We start from the raw sequence: 19656 nt of genomic DNA, 5'->3' as shown, positions 1-19656 counted from the left end.
TTTGTTTCTTTGCTTCTATACTCTATGGTTGTGTGGGCGATTGTATTGTGTTGTGCTAGCTAGCATTTAATGTAGCCAACATATAAACTGATGATTTTGATGGAGCTAGGCCAGCTGTTCCCCCCTGCTTCCGGTCTTTATGTTAAGCTAGGCTAAACACATCTCTCTCTGTCCTGGACACACGGCAATCAAACTCATATCCATCTGAAAAATCTGTGCTGTTGGCAGAAGAGCTCAGGACTGTGATTACTACAGGCAGCATGCATGGGAATGAATTACAATATAATATATTTCTTGTATTTTCCTTGATGTGGATAAGTCGCTAAATTTGTTGCTAGTTGCTTTTTATAAATTAAGTCCCAAAGAGGGTCTGAAAAGTCACTAAATCTAGCGACAAATTTGCCAAGTTGGCAACATTTGATGATTCCCAAAATGTTGCACTGTTCCTTTAAATCATATATACAGTTTGTACAGCTGCAAGCTTCCACTGCTGCTCCATCAGCAGCTTCTTGGTTATGCTAACGGATATTGTATCCAGTGAGTCCGACAGGAAATGGAGTGAAAGGCCGGCTTGTGCTTGTGGAAATCATCGAAGCCTTTTGGAGTTTCCTGATTTCGCTTTAAGAACGTCTGCTGTTTCCTCTGCAGTCTGTCAGCTCATCAGACCACTCGTACTGTGTTTATTTATGTGGAGGGTACAGACCATTAGCTTGGATGTAGGCGTTGCTCTAATGACAGCAGGAAGCAGAGCCGACTCAGAGCAGGAAACATCCTGTTGTTTGCAGTCACAACCACCATGAAGAGAAACATAATGGAAATGTCACTTGTCTTATTAGATAAAGGAGTACTTCACTGTTTTTCAGCCTTTTCTGTAGCTTTTTAATAGCTGCATTTATAATCAATAGGCCTACAGTATGTGGCGAAAAATCGTGAGGCAGCTAACCATAGGATGTGGTCGCATATATGCAAAAATTAAACCAGTGCTCCCCTCCTCCACTAAGAGGCACCAACCAAGCCCTATGTGAGGACTGTGGATGAAGCTAAAGTGCACTTGTTAGCAAGGTGACTATGTGGTTAATATATTAGCATGCTAACGTTTAGGGTTTTTAACGTTTTGGGAGCTGGGCTTGCCCAAGTAATATAGTCGTGTTGAGTTGCTCAAACTGATTTCTTTCTCCTGCTGTTGGCTTTGCTTACTTTAGGTGTTTGGGTAGGGTGACCATATTTTCAAACCCCCAAACCGGGACACTTAAGTGTACTGCACGTTCATGCACGTTCATGCACGCCCACGTTCATGCACACGTACGTTCATGCATGTGCACGTTCACGCACGCCCACGCACGTTCATGCACGCGCACACGCTAATATGCACGCACCATAGACGTTTTCATCAGGAGGGCTAACTTGGTGCATTTGAGCACGGAGTGGGTTCATAAAGAAGGCATTATTATAGGGGGGTGGGGTGGTGAAAGATGGAACAGATGGTCCTGAGGGAGTTATAAGCGGAGCGAAAAGCCTGTTGATGCTCAGAAGGAACTGTGTCCAGGACAAACCGGGACGTCTGGTCACCATATGTTTTGGCCAATGAGCGCTGCTAATTGACCGTTTATTAAACCCCATGATTGTCAAATCATAGCTTAACAGCAAAGTTTGGAGTTTATTTTAGTCTTTCCAAAATCAGGAATTATGGGCTCTACTTTAAGCTCTTAACGTTAGCATGTCCAGCTAAATAGCTTTACTGTCTACAATAGTAACATAACATTAGCAAGTCATTAGCTAGCTCCATTATTTTGTGGGGTTACAAGTACAGTGACCAGACGTCCCGGTTTGTTAAAGTTTCAAGCTAGGTGTCCCGAGCCCTGACAAATATCTGTAAAACACTAAAATTTTGTAATGTAACCTGTAAGTTACAGGTTACGGTACAAAACGCCTTGTTCAGGACTGGAGCATCCACTGTGACGGTCCTGGATGCTATGAGACTTTAGGCTAACAACGGTTGCTTTTGTCAACCTCAAAATCTGGGAACCATTGTTTCTAAAATGTCATCTGATTGCACCTCGAGCTCGACTTGACGGCTCCCAAATAAGTGTCAAGTTTCAGCTTGGTTTTGGGCCATTTTGCTTACGTAAAGCTTGGGTCTCTGGTTGGGTTCAGGGTTTGTAAGGCACTAGCCTTACAAGCTAACGATCAGTAACTGATGAACAAAGCAAATATATTGATTTCTGGGACTCATATTTGGCAGTACCAGTTGCGTTGGGTCTTAAATATGCAGGTACTGGGTTTGAGTCTCAGTTTCAGGCCTGTGCAGATCTTTAACTACATCTCAGGGTTTGCTATGAATCCTGGGTATTGTAGGAACTGCTGTAACAAATCAGAGCTTGACTATGATCAGAAAAAATATTTTTTTCTGTCAACACTTTTTAATCCTCTAATATTTATACTGCAACTGCTGCACAACAAAGGTCCCACAGGGATACATAAAGTTCTATCTTATCTATCTTTTGCTTCTATAAATACAAGTTACATTCATAGCTTGGCCTAAGATTCACAATGAAATCAGTGGAGTATTCCTCTATGATAATATTAGTGTGATGGTTAATGGTGGTAGCAGTTAGGTGGGTCTTTTTTAAAGTATTTTGGGGCCACAAACACAATCCAGTTCAGGGCCAGGAGTAGCCCCGAGGCCCTGGTATAAATAAAGTTTTCATTATCAGTTGGTCTCATCATTTTATTCCTCTGGGCTTCAGTGTTCAGACAGATGGAAGAGGAGAGCCACCAAAGAAGAAGACCTATCCTCCTCCGATGCAGAGCTGGGGAAAGATGGGAGAGGGAGTCTCTATGGGAGTTCATCAGCAGACTTCCCCTCCTACCTCCTCTGCTGTTTCCACATCTCTACAGCGAGTCCGCCAACGCCGCCACACGCTCTACATGATGCTGCACTTCCCCTTCAACTTGTCAGCTCGTTTCTGTTTTCCCGAGCGCTTGCCGTCGATGCTCAGGCTCATGTCCCTCTTCTTCTCCAGGGACAGCAGCTCCTGGAACAGTTCCTTCACGTTGGAGTTCGTCTTGGCCGACGTCTCCATGAAGGCACACTTCCAGGCGGCGGCCTGAGCCTCGGCCTCCTTCGTCTCCACCTCGCGCTGGGCCAGCTCGTCACTTTTGTTGCCCACAAGCATGATGGGAATGGACTCCACGGTACCTTTGATGGCAAGGACCTGGAGGGAAATGGGATCGAGTCAGCACAATATTTCTAGAAAACTCATGATGCAGCTTTCCAACTTTTCCAACCCAAAATTAGAAAAAATATAAACTGAGGAAAATGCACCCCTTTGTTTTACTGGTGCTTAACTGAAACTAATATTTTATGAGTGTTTTACTTGGAACTCAATTTCAAAGAACCTTAAAGCTCATCTGTATGTAGAAAATCTGATCCAAGTTACGGTAGCTGATTACTTAATTATTGTAAAAATGATCATCATATCTAAAATAAAATTATGATTAGTGACTGCTTCCATGTAAGACACGACCACAGCTTGCTGACGTGAGCCATCTAGCTGCTACGTTAGAACCACGGTAGCTGTTTGGCTAGAAAGACACAACAACTAACCATAATATCTCTATAACTACATTTCTGATCAAATTGACACATGTTCTATTAAACAGACATGTGATGGTTATGGAAAGTTAAAGTAACATCTCCTCTCTCATATAATAAAGAGGCAAAGTCGCGCCCCTTCTGGTGGCGAGAGACAAATAATTCTTTGATCCTGTTTGAATTGCGCCATGAATCACGATAAGATCATTAACCTACTTCTCGTTCTCTGGTTTAACTAACCCTAACAACCGAGATCACACTAAGCGGTCATACGAAGCTGGTTATTAACTCGGTAAATCAACCCAGGGTTTCTCAATCTGGCTGTGAGCGTGTTCACATGAACGGGGCGGTGTTTGCAGCATCTGACCAATCACGGACATGGACAAGTCTACAGATTTGCAGACAGGCAGACAGAGCGGCACATTTTACTAAGAAAGAGCAAACTATATTAGACAAATGCGAAGAAGTTAAACACTTAATCAGACTAAAAGTAACACAGTTGAAGCTGCCAAATGCAGGAAGGACAGCTGGAAAAAGAAAAAACTCCTGATGTGTGAATGCGTAAATTAAAAGACTTATTGATTTAACGCAACACTCAAAAGTCAGATATAGTAGTAGATATTAACAGCTTTTAGATGTGAAACAGATGATTGGATTATACCTAATCATGCCCATTATCAAGGATGCGGCGTGTAGAACTATTTCAACCTTCTTTTAGCTGTGTCCCCTTCTCCAGCAGTGTGAAACAGACTCAAGAGCAAGTAAAAAAATAAATAAAAAAATGTAATTCAAAGTGGTAAACACCCACAGCATACAGCCAGCTGTCCTTCCTGCATTTGTCAGTTTAAACTGTGTTGTTTTTAGTCTGGATCATGACTTAAACTTCTTCATATGCGTGTAATATTACCATACGATCTGCACACCGAGCTCTGATTGGTCAGTAAGCGGTGCTTTTATACGAGCTGATCTCTTATCTGGAACATAACCTGGAATAAAGACCACCACTTCTAACATCAGAGGAAGTAATTACTCTTTCATGAAATATAAATTTAACTTTGAGGGGAAAAGACCACAACAGTAACTGTAACTGTAAGACAGCCATCTAGAAACTAAATTAAAGACTGTGACCTGTTGGTATATGGGTTTCAGCTCCTCCAGTGATTGGCGGCTGGTGATGGAAAAAACCAGGATAAAGGCGTGGCCCTTGGAGATGGAAAGGCGCTGCATGGCGGGAAACTGGTGACTTCCAGTTGTGTCAGTGATCTGCAGCGTGCAGACGCTCTTATCACAGCTGATCACCTGCAGAGAGAACAAGTACCGTTCAATAATTCAACGAGTCGGTTATTACAAGAGTTTAGATGACACACCACAGTGTTTAATGGAAAATAGTTTTCCTACCTGTCTGTAGGTGTCCTCCACAGTGGGGATATAGGTGTCTCTGAAGGTGCCTTTGACAAACCGAAGGACCAGCGAGCTCTTCCCCACCCCGCCTGCTCCGAACACTACCACCCGGTAGTCGTTACTCTGCTCAGGCATTCTGGGAGTTGGAGTCCACCTGCTGCTCTGGATAGCTGACCGGTATGCTGAAGAGGAGATAAGAAGAGGAAAAGTTGTGTTATGGCAGAAATTAAAGAGAAATGTGAAATCAAATTAGGTCACAATTTAAGTCTATTGTATAGCTATCATGTATGATGTCTTAAGTTTTACGTTGATTTAGATTCCATCCAGAATTGTTTTAATAGATTTTTTTTCTGGATAGACATAACCATTTCTGGCAAATTAACCAAATAAAATGAATAGTAATGGAAAAGTGAACATCTGGTAGCACTTTAAAAGTAGGAGTAAAAGGGAAAGCGGGAAATGAGCATAAACTCCAATCACAGTACAAAGCGAGGCAGGAACAGACAAACGATCCGAATGTAATTAGTCTGAGTGCCATCAACAGTAACTGGTAAATAGAATAAAATAGAATAGAATAGAATAGGAAGATTTATTGTCATTGTACATGGTACAACAAATTTGGAGGGCTTCTCCTGATCAGTGCAGTTAATAAATGTATACAAACAAACAGACAGCTACAATACACATTCATTCCTCCATTTTACACAAACATTCACAACATTCACAGTACCCATTCGTTCCCCACATGATACACATATATTTGGAGTGCTTCTCCAGAACAGTGCAATTAAAAAAACAAACTGTATAATTAGTGTAGCTATTTCACTAAAATAAATAATTATGGCACAAGTATAATGTGTTAACTGTTTGGCAGTGTTTAGAGTTCTTATGGCCCAGGGAAAGAAACTGTTTGTGAGTCTGGTGGTGCGAACTCTGATGGACCTGTAGCGCCTGCCAGAGGGCAACAGGTCAAATAGGTGATGTGCTGTGTGGGAGGAGTCCTTGATAATGTTTTTGGCTCTGTTGAGGCAGCGGGAACTGGAAATGTCCTCCAGGGAGGGCAGAGGGCAGCCAACAATCTTCTGGGCTGAGTTTATGACCCTCTGGAGAGCTCTCTTGTCTGCAGCTGAGCACCCAGCGTACCACACTGTGATGCCATACGCCAGTATGCTCTCGATGGCAGAGCGATAGAAGGCCACCAGCAGCTTTTGTCCCCGTTTGTTTTTCCTGAGTAGCCTCAGGAAGTGTAGACGCTGATGTGCCTTCTTCACTGTCGCTATGGTGTTAGTAACTGAAACTAAATGAAAACCACTCTAGTGTTTTTATTCTGGGAGAGTCCTTCAGCTCCAACCTGCTTCAAGTGCAGATTATCTCCATCACAATGAGCATGTAATAGGCTATGCTCCCGTGCTTCAGTCCCCCTCTTCATTATATGCACTATTAGCAACCCAGCAGCCGATGGTTCGATTTAAAAGTTAAACTGTTCGGTTCAAGTTAGCTTACAGATATTTTTTAGCAGTTTAACTACGTATACCTTAAAGTTCAATTTAGCAGCTAAACAGTTTGGTGAAGGTTATAAATCAATAAAACCATTGTTTCAGGTTAGCTAACAGTTACATTTATCAACGGTTTATTGTTCAAGTACGATAATGATTCAGTTTAGAAAATAAAACCATTTGGAAGCTAACTTTTGGTTACTAATAGATTGTTTTAGCGATTGTTGCAGGTTAGCTTAACAGTTTGGTTCAAGTGATATTTCAATTTTGCAGCTAAAATGGTTCAGTAGAGCTAGTTAGAGTTGGCAACACTGGTTTTAGCTAACACACTGTTTGCTAAATTGAATCAAAAAGCTGCTTTTGATATAGAGTGCTACAGGAATGAGTCTTAAAACCCGGAAATGAGTTAGCATTTTAGCACTACCAGTTCCCTCGTCTGGAAGTGCTGGAAGTGAATGGGTTTTTAGTTAGATGCCTGAAATAAGGTCTGTGGTTAACAAAAGTTTGAGAGAATTTAACGTTTTGTTCTGCGACATAAAATGCATCCATAAATACCCTATTTGTGAATTTAGAAGCCTTAATGAGTTAAAAAAGGCGGTTGCTAACAAGTGGCTAAATGAGACTACTAAACGTCATCACGCCGACTCGTCCGCCATTACAACCTCGTTGTGTATACTCAAGCTCATGCGACCGTGGTGTAGTTTGTTGCTAGCCTAATGTTAGCTTTTCACTTCTGGCGACTGCATTTACACTTCAAAAATCATGAAAGTGGTGTTCGTTTGTGAAGATTTTCTTGCTGACCAAAATGTGTAAGTATCATAACTGTACATTTGCCACAGAGCTTATTTTCTGCAATACTCTTTTTGTCGAGGGAACCAGGGCAATGCTAACTTCCTGGTTGGCCTACAAAAATACTTCATCCCTGGAGTACTCTATTGGGTGCTAGCTAACCCCGCCAATTTAGAAAAAAATGGATTATCATAGTTATTGGTGTATGTTGGATTTCAGCTGGTAAAACTGTGAAACAAAGAATGTGGTTGAAGTCTAATTAATAAACCTATTTATTTATTTATTCACAGTTCAGGTTAGCTAAAACTAAAACACTTTTTGGTTCATGTTAGCTAACAGTTTAACTTAGTAGCTAAAACGTTTTGGTTAGTTGGTTAATTATTCTATATTCAGCCAAAAAAGAACATTTAAATATAAGCAAGATAACTTAAATATGTAAATGGTGTACATAATAGGCCTAATGTATATGATCCTCTGTGTGTTTTCTATGTAACAGGCAGTAAGTGATGAATAAATACTGATGAGCCTATTTGTGTTGCAGCTGCAGCTCTGTGACATTTAAATCTTCAGTGACTGAAACACGTGGACATCTGACGAGCGCCTCGTCCTCTCTGAACTCTCTCAGTGTATTCACAGATAATGTGACGAACGGGAATGAATTAAAAAGATGGAGCGAAGGCCTCGGGGAGTTTCCCAGCATGCCGAGCTGTATTTCCCCGAAGAATGACTAATGAGCATCAATTAGAGCTTTGCATATCATTAAAGAGGAGAGCTGATAAAAACCAGAGAGGAGGAAAGACTACTGAGGAGTTTCAACATCACCATGTGAGTTATACCATCACACTCAGATTATTCTCATGCTCTCAAATATCGCAGTATAACGTTTTAGCCTAAAATACTGGAAGCATCATCACAAACAAAGCACCAAACAGCAGTTCGGAGTATTCGGCCTTCTTGGAGACCCTGAATGGAGTCCTGTATGAGGCTCCAGTAGGGGACTCCATAGTTCTCCTGGGAGACTTCAACGCGCACGTGGGCAACGATGGAGACACCTGGAGTGGCGTGATTGGGAGGAACGGCCTCCCTGATCTAAACCCGAGTGGTCGTTTGTTATTGGACTTCTGTGCTAGTCATGGACTGTCCATAACGAACACCATGTTCGAACATAAGGATGCTCATAAGTGTACGTGGTACCAGAGCACCCTAGGCCGAAGGTCGATGATCGATTTTGTAATCGTATCGTCTGATCTGAGGCCGTATGTTTTGGACACTCGGGTGAAGAGAGGGGCGGAGCTGTCAACTGATCACCATCTGGTGGTGAGTTGGGTCAGAGGGTGGGGGAAGACTCTGGACAGACCTGGTAAGCCCAAACGCGTAGTGAGGGTGAACTGGGAACGTCTGGAGGAGGCCCCTGTCCGAGAGATCTTCAACTCACACCTCCGGCGGAGCTTTTCTGGCATCCCTGTGGAGGTTGGGGGCATTGAACCCGAGTGGGCGATGTTCAAAGCTTTCATTGCTGAAGCTGCGGCGGTGAGCTGTGGTTTTAAGGTCTTAGGTGCCTCAAGGGGCGGCAACCCTCGAACACCGTGGTGGACACCGGTGGTCAGGGAAGCCGTCCGACTGAAGAAGGAGGCCTTCCGGGATATGTTATCTCGGAGGTCTCCGGAGGCAGTTGCAGGGTACCGACGGGCCCGAAGAGCAGCAGCCACTGCCGTGACGGAGGCAAAGCAGCGGGTGTGGGAGGAGTTCGGAGCAGCCATGGAGAAGGACTTTCGGTCGGCACCAAAGTGCTTCTGGAAAACCATCCGGCACCTCAAGAGGGGGAAACGGGGAACCATCCAAGCTGTGTACAGTAAGGATGGGACACTGTTGACCTCAACTGAGGAGGTAATCGGGCGGTGGAAGGAGCACTTTGAGGAACTTCTGAATCCGACCAATACGCCCTCTATGGTAGAGGCAGAGCTGGAAGCTGATGGGGGACCATCATCAATTACCCTGGTGGAAGTCACTGAGGTAGTCAAACAACTCCACAGTGGCAAAGCCCCGGGGATTGATGAGATCCGCCCAGAAATGCTGAAGGCTCTGGGTGGGGAGGGGCTGTCTTGGATGACACGTCTCTTCAACACCGCGTGGAAGTCGGTGACAGTGCCTAAGGAGTGGCAGACCGGGGTGGTGGTCCCCCTTTTCAAAAAGGGGGACCAGAGAGTGTGTGCCAATTACAGGGGTATCACACTGCTCAGCCTCCCTGGTAAAGTCTACTCCAAGGTGCTGGAAAGGAGGGTTCGGCCGATAGTCGAACCTCAGATCGAAGAGGAACAATGCGGATTCCGTCCTGGCCGTGGAACAACGGACCAGCTCTTCACTCTCGCAAGGATCCTGGAGGGGGCCTGGGAGTATGCCCATCCAGTCTACATGTGCTTTGTGGACTTGGAGAAGGCATATGACCGGGTCCCCCGGGAGATACTGTGGGGGGTGCTGCGGGAGTATGGGGTGAGGGGGGCACTTCTCAGGGCCATCCAATCCCTGTACGCCCAAAGCGAGAGCTGTGTTCGGATCCTGGCAGTAAGTCGGACTCGTTTCCGGTGGGGGTTGGCCTCCGCCAGGGCTGCGCTTTGTCACCAATCCTGTTCGTGATATTCATGGACAGGATATCGAGGCGTAGTCGGGGGGAGGAGGGTTTGCAGTTCGGTGTGCTGAGGATCACATCGCTGCTTTTTGCAGATGATGTGGTCCTGTTGGCATCATCGGTCTGCGACCTCCAGCACTCACTGGATCGGTTCGCAGCCGAGTGTGACGCAGTCGGGATGAGAATCAGCACCTCTAAATCTGAGGCCATGGTTCTCAGCAGGAAACCGATGGATTGCCTACTCCGGGTAGGGAAGGAGTCCTTACCCCAAGTGAAGGAGTTTAAGTATCTCGGGGTCTTGTTCGCGAGTGAGGGGACGATGGAACGTGAGATTGGTCGGAGAATCGGAGCAGCAGGGGCGGTATTGCATTCGCTTTACCGCACCGTTGTGACGAAAAGAGAGCTGAGCCGGAAGGCAAAGCTCTCGATCTACCGTTCAATCTTCGTTCCTACTCTCACCTATGGTCATGAGGGTTGGGTCATGACCGAAAGAACGAGGTCGCGGGTGCAAGCGGCCGAAATGGGTTTCCTCAGGAGGGTGGCTGGCGTCTCCCTTAGAGATAGGGTAAGAAGCTCAGTCATCCGTGAGGGACTCGGAGTAGAGTCCTTGCTCCTTTGCGTCGAAAGGAGCCAGTTGAGGTGGTTCGGGCATCTAGCACGGATGCCTCCTGGGCGCCTCCCTTGGGAGGTGTTCCAGGCACGACCAGCTGGGAGGAGACCACGGGGAAGACCCAGGACTAGGTGGAGAGATTATATCTCTACTCTGGCCTGGGAACGCCTTGGGATCCCCCAGTCAGAGCTGGTTAATGTGGCCCGGGAAAGGGAAGTTTGGGGTCCCCTGCTGGAGCTGTTGCCCCCGCGACCCGATCCCGGATAAGCGGTTGAAGATGGATGGATGGACATCATCACAAACATCACTCACACACTTATCTGCTGGGTATTATATGATTTGTTAAAACACATGCTAACTAATGTGCCTAAGCATCGGGGAATTTTTTTAATGTATTTTTAAGTTGTTTTTTAAAATACAGTTACCTACAGTGCTGCAGCTATGGTATATTTGTGTAGGCCAACCCGGAAGTTAGAATCACACTGGTTCCCTCAACAAAAAGCCAATGGGATTTTTCCATTGGGTTTTGGATTATTGCAGAAAATAAGCTCTGTGGCATACAAACATTTATGATACTTACATGTTTTGTTCCGTAAGATAATTTCCACTAATTAACACCACTTTTATGATTTTTGAAGTGTGAATGCAATCGCTAGAAGTAAAAAGCTAACATTAGGCTATAAACGCACTACACCACGGTTGCATGACTTCACGTCACCATCACTAAACTAAAGGTGGACTAGTGTTCGGCGTGATGTTGTTTAGTCTCATTTAGCCACTTGTTAGCAACCGCCTTTTTGAACACACCTAAAGGCTTCAAAATTTACAAGTGGGGTATTTATTGATGTATTTTATACAGTGCTTGAAGTGGAAAAAAACAAGTGCCAGTACGCTCAGGTCTGCGAGTACTCCCCCAGAAAGTTTAGAGTTTCAGTTACTTTGTTTCCAGCATTCTGGTGACTTTTAAAGAATGAAAATATCAAAATAATAAGTACACTGCAACAGCATTTATGTTAAATAGGCCTTCTTTTAATTTGACTTTTAATTCTCAGGAAAGAAAACTGGCATAAACTAATATTCATCAGTTTTTATTAATTCATTAATTGTTTTGCCCCTGCTTGAGTATTTCTTTCTCCAGTACTCTCCATTTCTTTCTGTCCATCTCCCACTCACTGAAGGCCCTTTCAGACAAAACTCGGCAACGGTACCACTGCGCTCTGAAACACATTATTTCCAATGGCTTGCGCCGCACCACAACAGCTTTTTGCTGGGTCAAGCAATGCCCAACTTTGGGCGCTGCATGCTGTGTAGGGGTTTAAGAAAGTATTGAAAAAAATTGAATATCGCAATATTATGTTTCGTGATACTGTATTGATTCTCAAAAACACTTTAGCGACTTTTATTAATAGTTTACATGCAAATATGAACTCAGCCAATACTTTATTTCATTTGCAAAGAGATTGACTTATTCAAAGTAGTGCTATGATGTTGGATGACACAGGGATTGTCAGAAATGCAAATACAGATCCTTCCAATGTTCTGATTGCATAAAAAAAAGTAAACTCTTTTTTACTCAGATTTTATTTATATGGTGGTGTGTTCTTTATACTATGACTGTTTTCCTAAAAGTAGATTAAAAAAAATCACAATATATTGCCTTTCCTGCAGTATCGCAATATAATAATAATAATAATATTTATATATATATGTATATATATATACTGTATATATAATCATAACCCCTGTATCGTGATATGTATCACCAGATTCTTGCACATTACACAGCCCTAATGCTATTTCGCGAGCATCTCATCCACCAGGAAACGACATCTGGTGTAGCTCTATTGTCGTCCGGGTGGAAACAGTAGGGCTTATACATGCTGTACAGTGCCAGAAACAGGTTGAGATAAGGAAAAGGAAAAAACGTGTAAAAATAAATCGGGAGAAATACGGGAGAGCTGTGACCTCGGGAGGAAACCAGGAGAGGGAAATGGAAAACGGCAGTCTCCCGGGAAAATCAGGAGGGTTGGCAAGTATGTGTTATACTGTCAGTCATAATCAGTTATAGTTTTATTGCTATTATTATACTTGGGTTAAGCATCTAGTACAGTAGGCCTACAATACTCCAATAATATTCCAACTGTAATATTATAGGGTTAAGCTGGTGTGTTTGTGTTAATAGTTAAAGTGCTTTCCTGTGTTATTTGTAGCCTATAGTATGGTATCGTTCAGATTTTAAGAGCAGTGTCCCAGTCAAGATGCTCCTACATATTATACAGAAACACATTCTGAATTTCTACAGTGAATAAAAAATATTAGGAGATATTGGGTTTTGGGGTCCTCCCTCAAGAAAATTGGAAGATTTTTTACTGCAAGCATGGCTTTCCGGATGCTTAATATCCTACGGGCCAGCCTCTTAAAGTTAGTCACATGACTTTGTTGATATTATGGTCTCGCAGATAGGAAGAAGGATGGTTTCATTCAAGGTGAAGACCATGGTGACGGTCAGAGTGGGGTCGAAATAGATCCAGAAGAGCTAAAATGCTAACTTATTTCTGGGTTTTAGGACTGCTGCAGCACTCTATTGGGTTGGCTTGATTAGAAACAGATATCACCGTTGGAAAGCTCACCTGCAACATCTGTTGGTTAAGACCTGAATGCACTATAGGAAAACAGCAGGTCTGAGATCCATGTTCTTTACCCTCACACTTCCAATTATCACAAGCTAATGTTACCTAGCAACCTTAGCTAGCTAGACAAACTGTCAGTAACTGGTATCAGTTACTGACTGCCTTATGGAATCTGTGTTATAGATGCCATCCGTGATTTTGTTATCACAGAAACTATAGGACCCTACCTCAATGCTGCCATCAGTCTGTCACTGGCCACTGTCAAAAAAGACACTTGCCACTGGGCCTAACATCTTATTCTGGTGGAAACACTGATTTCCCTGTAATAAATCTCTGATCTACTCCTTTAATAATCCCACTCACAGCCTCCTGCAGCTCACAGATCCAGACTGCGATAACGTCTGCAGAACAGGAGATACCATCACACCATCCGCTTCTTCCTCCCACTGCTTCCTGCTGTCTGAGCTAAGCTGACAGTCAACAACTTTTACACTGCATTAGAGTCTGCTTCTGTAGACCTGTTACTGTATGTATGTATCATTTAGGAAGTGTTTATACTCAGATCATCAAATTCACACGTTTTGCATGAATGGCGAATGTGAATAACACTCAACTATTGAAGAAAACGGTCACGGTCCCATCCGTGCCATCAGCCTTCCTAGAGTGTCTATTCCCTTTTTCCCTGTGTCCCCTATTCCCTGTCTGTCTAGTGTGGGCGTGTCTGGCTGTGTGTGTGGATCTTCTCCCCTGCAGACTATCCTTCTCCCGCGCTCTGATGCAATCAACCAACCTGATCAAACCCGCACGGCTCCTTCCAATTAGATCATCTACTCCAGTACAAATACCCCGGTTTCTCCAGTCACTCATCGCCAGATCGTTGACTCAACCCAGGTGGTAGTTTCGCCCCGGCCGCTCAGCATATTTATACTGAGTTTTCTTGTTCATAGTTTTGATCTCGTGCTCGTCCACTAATGTTTGTTTCCTGTTCCCAGGATCTTCGCCTGCCTGTTGCCTGCCTGCCTGCCTGCCTGCCCTGCTCAACTCCAGCCTCGACATTCCCTCAGTCCATTCACAATTCCTGCTGTTGGCAATAAAGCCTTTTTGTTCCCCTTCTACTCCACTGTCTGTGTCTGCATTTTGGGTCCAAAACCTTACTGATCGTAACAGAACGATCTGGCCAACATGGACCCAGCAGACTCAGACTCTTTCCGCCAAGCCCTTGCTGCCCAAGGAACCCTCATGGGACACCATGAACAAGCTCTACGCGACGTAATGGAAACCCTCAAAACACTCTCCACAAACGTGGCCATCATGGGGCCATTCCCTCAGTCCATTCATAATTCCTGCTTTTGGCAATAAAGCCCTTTTGTTCCACTTCTACTCCACTGTCTGTGTCTGCATTTTGGGTCCAAAACCTCACTGATCGTAACAGAAAACGTTCTGAAATGAATTACAGGGTCAGGATCTCTGCATCGGTCATATCAATCAATCCAACGAATTATGGCACACTTGATCCCTTTTCAAACTTAAATCTTCAGTAGGCAGAATATTTTCGGCATCACTGGGCAAAAATTCAATAATAACCTTTCAGCATATTGTAATTCAAGTTCTCTGAGAGAAAACTAGACTTCAGCACCTCCACATGGCTCTGTTTTCAGGCTTTAAAAAATCTAGCCCATGACAGGAAACTTTGGCAATCACATGTCATTTCAGACCTATTGACTATTCAACGGAGGCAGCTGTCAATCACTCGCAAACTCTGATCAAACGGTCAAACTAGGCAGCGCTAATCAAATATGAATCAATATTCTGTTACTGTAATGCCTATTTCTCTCCTCAAATGTTTTCAGAAACATCTTGTAGTGCACTGTTTAGCTGTAAAAGTAGAAAGTTTCCTCCGGCTGGTGGGCGGTGCTTGGTATTTCCACAACTGATCTCAACATGGCTGCCGGGTCACAAACTTTCTCATTTTACAGCTAAACAGTACACTACAAGATGTTTCTGAGAACATTTTATGCGAGAAATAGTCATCACAGTAACAGAATATTGATTCATATTTGATCAGCGCTGCCTAGTTTGACTGTTTGATTGGAGCTGCTCAGAGCCGGCAAGGCTCCAGTTCGGCTCTGATTGGTTGTTTTCCGCCAGTCTGTGAAATCTTGCAGATGCCATTAGGAGCACCGGAGGACACCGGAGGACACAGAGGAATATGATTTTTTCTCATGCACTACTGTCAGGATATAGTGAGGTATTTACGTTTTATAAAAATAACTGTTTTTAATCATATTTGCTCCAACCTGCCTACCCCAGCTTTAAGGCCTCAGTATGCTTCAAACCAGTTTGTGCAAAAAAAAATATGGCTAGAATACATCTGCATTTCAGTCTATCTCAAATATTTCTTGGATGCTTTTACACATTGTGGTATCAGTTAAAATACCATCTTGACATTCCAGGCAGTTTAAGACAGATTCACACCTTGCGACTCTGAGCTGAGTCTTGAGGTGTGAACAACCCAAAATAGCTGGAACCCCCACACCACCACCACCACCCCTCACCTGCCAACCAGAACCGAAGAAGCCTTTTTGACGAGAGATAAAATATCTTCAAGAATCCAAAGTTCAAGATAACTCACCATGCTTTCTTCTAACTGACACAAACAGCAGACTGCATGTAAAACTACAGTATTTCTCAGGTTTAACTTCAGATAAGCTGCTGCTGTTGAGAGCTGAACGTCTCAGTCAGAGCACTGACGTCAGCGCTCCTTATCTCAACCACAAATTTAGACTAGTGACTAATCAGCAGCTCGTTAATCAATCACAGACACACACACACACCTGCCTCCAGATAGCATCCATTGTGCCTCTGGATGTAACCATGGGAGCATCTGAATGTACTCTGTGTGTGTGTGTGTGTGTGTGTGTGCATGTGTGTGCATGTGTGTGTGTGTGTGTGTGCGTGTGAGTTGTCTGGTTGCCATGGCGACGGTGCTCGGAGGAGAGGAGAGAGACAGACAGCAGAGATTTATACACTTGCAGAGGAGTGCAAACATGTCATCATCAGCAGGGCCATTGTCATGGTTACCCGCCTGCCCACATCTTCTGACGTCACTTCCTGTGCGGAGGCAGGCGGCAGGGAAAACACCACTGACTGAACCAGCAGCATCAGAGCTACAGAAATAAATCTGCTTTCATCACAAACAGAACAAAACCGTAAAATATAATATATATATATATATGTATATATATATAATATGATTATTATTGTCATATTATTATTTTTGTTAGGACTTTGTTGAAACTGACTGACTTTCTTAATGTTCTTAGTCTCAGTCCCACTTCAAGAAGACACAATAACTCTGAGCTCATTCATCCGCCATGTTTCAACAGTAGCCCAGAACCAAGCCCCCAGGAAGAGCCCCAGGCTTTGAATCAAATTTTTTCGTAGTGGCCGAACTGTGGTACTACAACTTCCATGTCCGTCGTGATGGCCAAAAATACTTTTTCCCATAGTCTTACATTGGGAAAGAGACATGAGTAACTTGGCGGATAATTTTTTTTTAGGTAAATCAATTTCCCAGTACGAACACTTGAATAGCCCTTTTTAAATCATTAGGTCCTAAAAGTTGTAAAATGCACTAATAGCTGAATCCAGAGTTATTTCCCTTCCTCCGTTCATGTGAATGAGACCCAGCCCAAGGCTGGAGCGAGGGCTAGGAGGCCGTAAGCACTAAGCACTCCACTCTTACAACAACTTGCTCTAGAGAGGGCCATTCATATTTTTGCGTCGGCCACCGTAGCAATCCTACATGCTTGGCACATGGGAGAAATTATAATCTGCAACCTCACCGCTAGATACCGCCAGATCCTACACACTGTTCCCTTAAACAATCTCCTCAGTGTCACCTTCGTTCCACTTTTGTTTGGCGGACGTGTCCAAATACTACAATACCCATAAGACTCTGCTGTTCAGAGAAGAAACGAGTCACAGGTAGCAAACTCAAAAAGCCTTGTCATTGCAGGTGTAACCAAAACAGATCGCCCTGTAAACTGAATTAATGAAAATCGACACAGAATTTAAAACTGAATTAATTCAATCGGCACATTGTAAAATCAGTTTTCTAAACACTGCAATCCTTAGTTTTAGCTCGTCATTAGCGACACACGTCACAGAATATGAACCTCTGATTTAGTTTGAAGACATTTTCTATAAACAGATAGATATATAAAGATTAAAACAGAAGTGGACCCAGGACGCTAAATTATGGATCCTGCTATTGCGAAGGCATGACCCGCCCAACTCTGCCTGTGATTGGCTAAAACTCGTTGCCTGCGTTGGTTGGATTGGTAAGGTTTAGGCATTAGGGGTGAGATTGGTGAGGGTTAGGGTAGAATATCAGGGTAAGCCAATTAGAGGCAGAGTAGGGCGAGTCATGCCTTTCCCATAGTAGAAAAAAAGCGTAATGGCCACCCTCCGGCACACCGGAACCGAATAAATCAACTCAATCAACTATCTGTGGCATATTGTGAAATATAACATTAGTTGCTCTAACTAGAGCAACCTAATGACCACAAAGTAAACATCATTAATCGGTCGGCATCACAACAGAGCACGTACAAAGTGTCTGCTAACTGTGTTAGCTGGTGACCCTGAGCCAAATGTGTCGTTGTTGCTCGTAGTGACCGCAGCTGTTGAAAACAAGAACCCAACATGTAGGTGTCCTTGTAAAAGCCTTCAATTTGACAGTAACCATTTTAAATACATAATCATCTGTGTTTATTATCTACGCCGGCCTACGCACACGGTGCTAACATGGTTAGCAGAGTACAGTCACTATGAGCTGCTACTACAGTAATGCCGGCGCTGCTGGATCACGGAACACAAAGCGTTGGCCGGCTTCGCCTTTATGTCACTTTTCTTATGAATGTGGAAGGTAATAACATGTAAGCGTACGACAGTCAGTACTACTAGTATCAGCAGTACCACTGTACCAGTGGTAGTATCAGTGCTAAATTGGCTAGTAGTACTAACAGTAGTAATGATATTAGTGTACCAGTAATTAGTGTTATCGTAACTAAAACTTTTTCAGCTTTTCAATTCAAAGACTGAGCAGAAACTCTCGCTCCACGGTATTTTGTGTTGTCACGTTTTATACTACAATATTCGTATGTAGCTGTAGTTTATTATAATGTAAATATTTTGCTTAATGCATCAGTAACAATAATCCAATAACATAATATAAATGTCCATTTTGCTGCATGATCGGTACTTTCAGTTTGGATACTTCAAGGCTACATGTTACTAGGCTTCTTCTGGAGACTTTGAATGGAGTACTAGGCTATATTCATTTTATTTCTAGCCTACTTTAGCATCAGTAAATAATATGACAACTGATTCCATCACTGCCTATCATACTCTAAGGAGTATTTACTGGATCATATTTTCATTATAAATAATCATATGACATCGTTTTGTATGCCTATAATATTTCTATACTGACTCCTCCGATGAATGATATTTGACGGCAGTACACACACACACGCACACACACACACACACACACGCTCAGTTAACCTGCTGCTTTGTTCTCAGTTTCAATGAGCTGCAGGGTCTCATTATCTCCTCACATCATGTTAATCACTGTGACTCCCATCAATAGTAAGGACGACTCGGACACGCGCACAGCCGGGCACGCGTACCCAGTAGTTTGATTGAACGTGCACAATCACACAGACATGCACAGTGCTGCCTGCTGCTGTCTGTCCGCTGTCGGTGTGTGAGTGTCGGTGTGCAGACTCACCGTGTCTCTCAGGCGGCTCCTCGGTCTCTCTGTGTCTGTGTGCGGGCTTGGTCTACTCTGGAGCGGCTGTGAGCATCCTGAACCCTCCGCTCTCTGACTCACAGCATCAGCATCATCAGCATCATCAGCATCATCCTCATCCTCATCCTCATCATCCTCATCAGCATCATCAGACCTGCTGCTGATCAGAACACATCAGCCCTCCTCTTCCTCTTCCTCCTCCTCCTCCTCCCTCCATCACCATCAACTCCTTCCTCCACTCCACCGGCAAAAAACAGGAAACAAGACTTCCGCTCGGGTTTTTTCGTTTCAATTTCAGAATAAAAGCCTGATATCTAAAAACGTACAGAGCTCAAACGTTGGCAAAGACATTAATTTCCGGCATGAAATCCAATCAAATGTAACAAGCAGTCATTAAAAAAGATATATAAAGTAAAATAAAACGTACAAATCCAGTTATATAGGAGACCAGGTCTAATTGTAATAGTTGTACAAATTCTATAAAAGAAAAAAATCAAAATGTATTTTATCATGTGATATTTTAATGTCAGAAAACCATATTGGTTAAGTAAAAGTCACACTAAATTAACCAATAAATTAAAAAAAGAAAACAAAGTTTTCATTTTTATTTTGAAGGTTGTAACTGCCAAGCGGAAGTCTTGTTCTCAGCTTGCAACCTGACATATCATCATCGTCCACCAAAGTAAAAATA

At 43.4% G+C, this 19656-nt stretch overlaps 1 protein-coding gene and 1 long non-coding RNA gene across 4 annotated transcripts; one reads left to right on the top strand and one right to left on the bottom strand.

Annotated features, from left to right (window-relative positions):
- Window positions 1–1452: 1452 nt before the first annotated feature.
- diras1a (DIRAS family, GTP-binding RAS-like 1a) lies at window positions 1453–19209 on the bottom strand. Its single transcript, XM_037770877.1, has 4 exons — window positions 18945–19209; window positions 4994–5178; window positions 4724–4894; window positions 1453–3215 (listed from the first exon to the last, which is right to left on the bottom strand). The coding sequence occupies exons 2-4, from the start codon at window positions 5129–5131 to the stop codon at window positions 2925–2927; spliced, it is 600 nt and encodes a 199-aa protein (XP_037626805.1). The 5' UTR covers window positions 5132–5178; window positions 18945–19209; the 3' UTR covers window positions 1453–2924.
- Window positions 7169–14527, top strand: LOC119488889. Of its 3 annotated transcripts, none has more exons than XR_005207045.1 (5): window positions 7169–7301; window positions 7907–8106; window positions 13513–13677; window positions 13858–14038; window positions 14140–14527. It is a non-coding gene; the product is annotated as an uncharacterized LOC119488889 (long non-coding RNA). The 3 variants fall into 3 exon arrangements; XR_005207047.1 differs by having other exon boundaries at window positions 7172–7301; window positions 7918–8106; XR_005207046.1 differs by having other exon boundaries at window positions 7201–7301; window positions 7823–8106.
- Window positions 19210–19656: the final 447 nt, after the last annotated feature.

This window comes from Sebastes umbrosus, chromosome 5 (assembly GCF_015220745.1).
Source record: "Sebastes umbrosus isolate fSebUmb1 chromosome 5, fSebUmb1.pri, whole genome shotgun sequence".
Lineage (NCBI taxonomy): Eukaryota > Metazoa > Chordata > Actinopteri > Perciformes > Sebastidae > Sebastes > Sebastes umbrosus.
The sequence above is the reverse complement of the archived record's forward strand: the minus strand, read 5'-3'. Positions and strand labels throughout refer to the sequence as shown.

Coding starts and splice junctions, on each gene's coding strand:
- diras1a (XM_037770877.1), bottom strand. CDS start 5,131: ATGCCTGAGCAGAGTAACGACTACCGGGTGGTAGTGTTCGGAGCAGGC. Junction 4,895..4,993: donor TGGAGGACACCTACAGACAG/GTAGGAAAACTA, acceptor TTCTCTCTGCAG/GTGATCAGCTGTGATAAGAG. Junction 3,216..4,723: donor TGAAACCCATATACCAACAG/GTCACAGTCTTT, acceptor ATTTCCCTCCAG/GTCCTTGCCATCAAAGGTAC.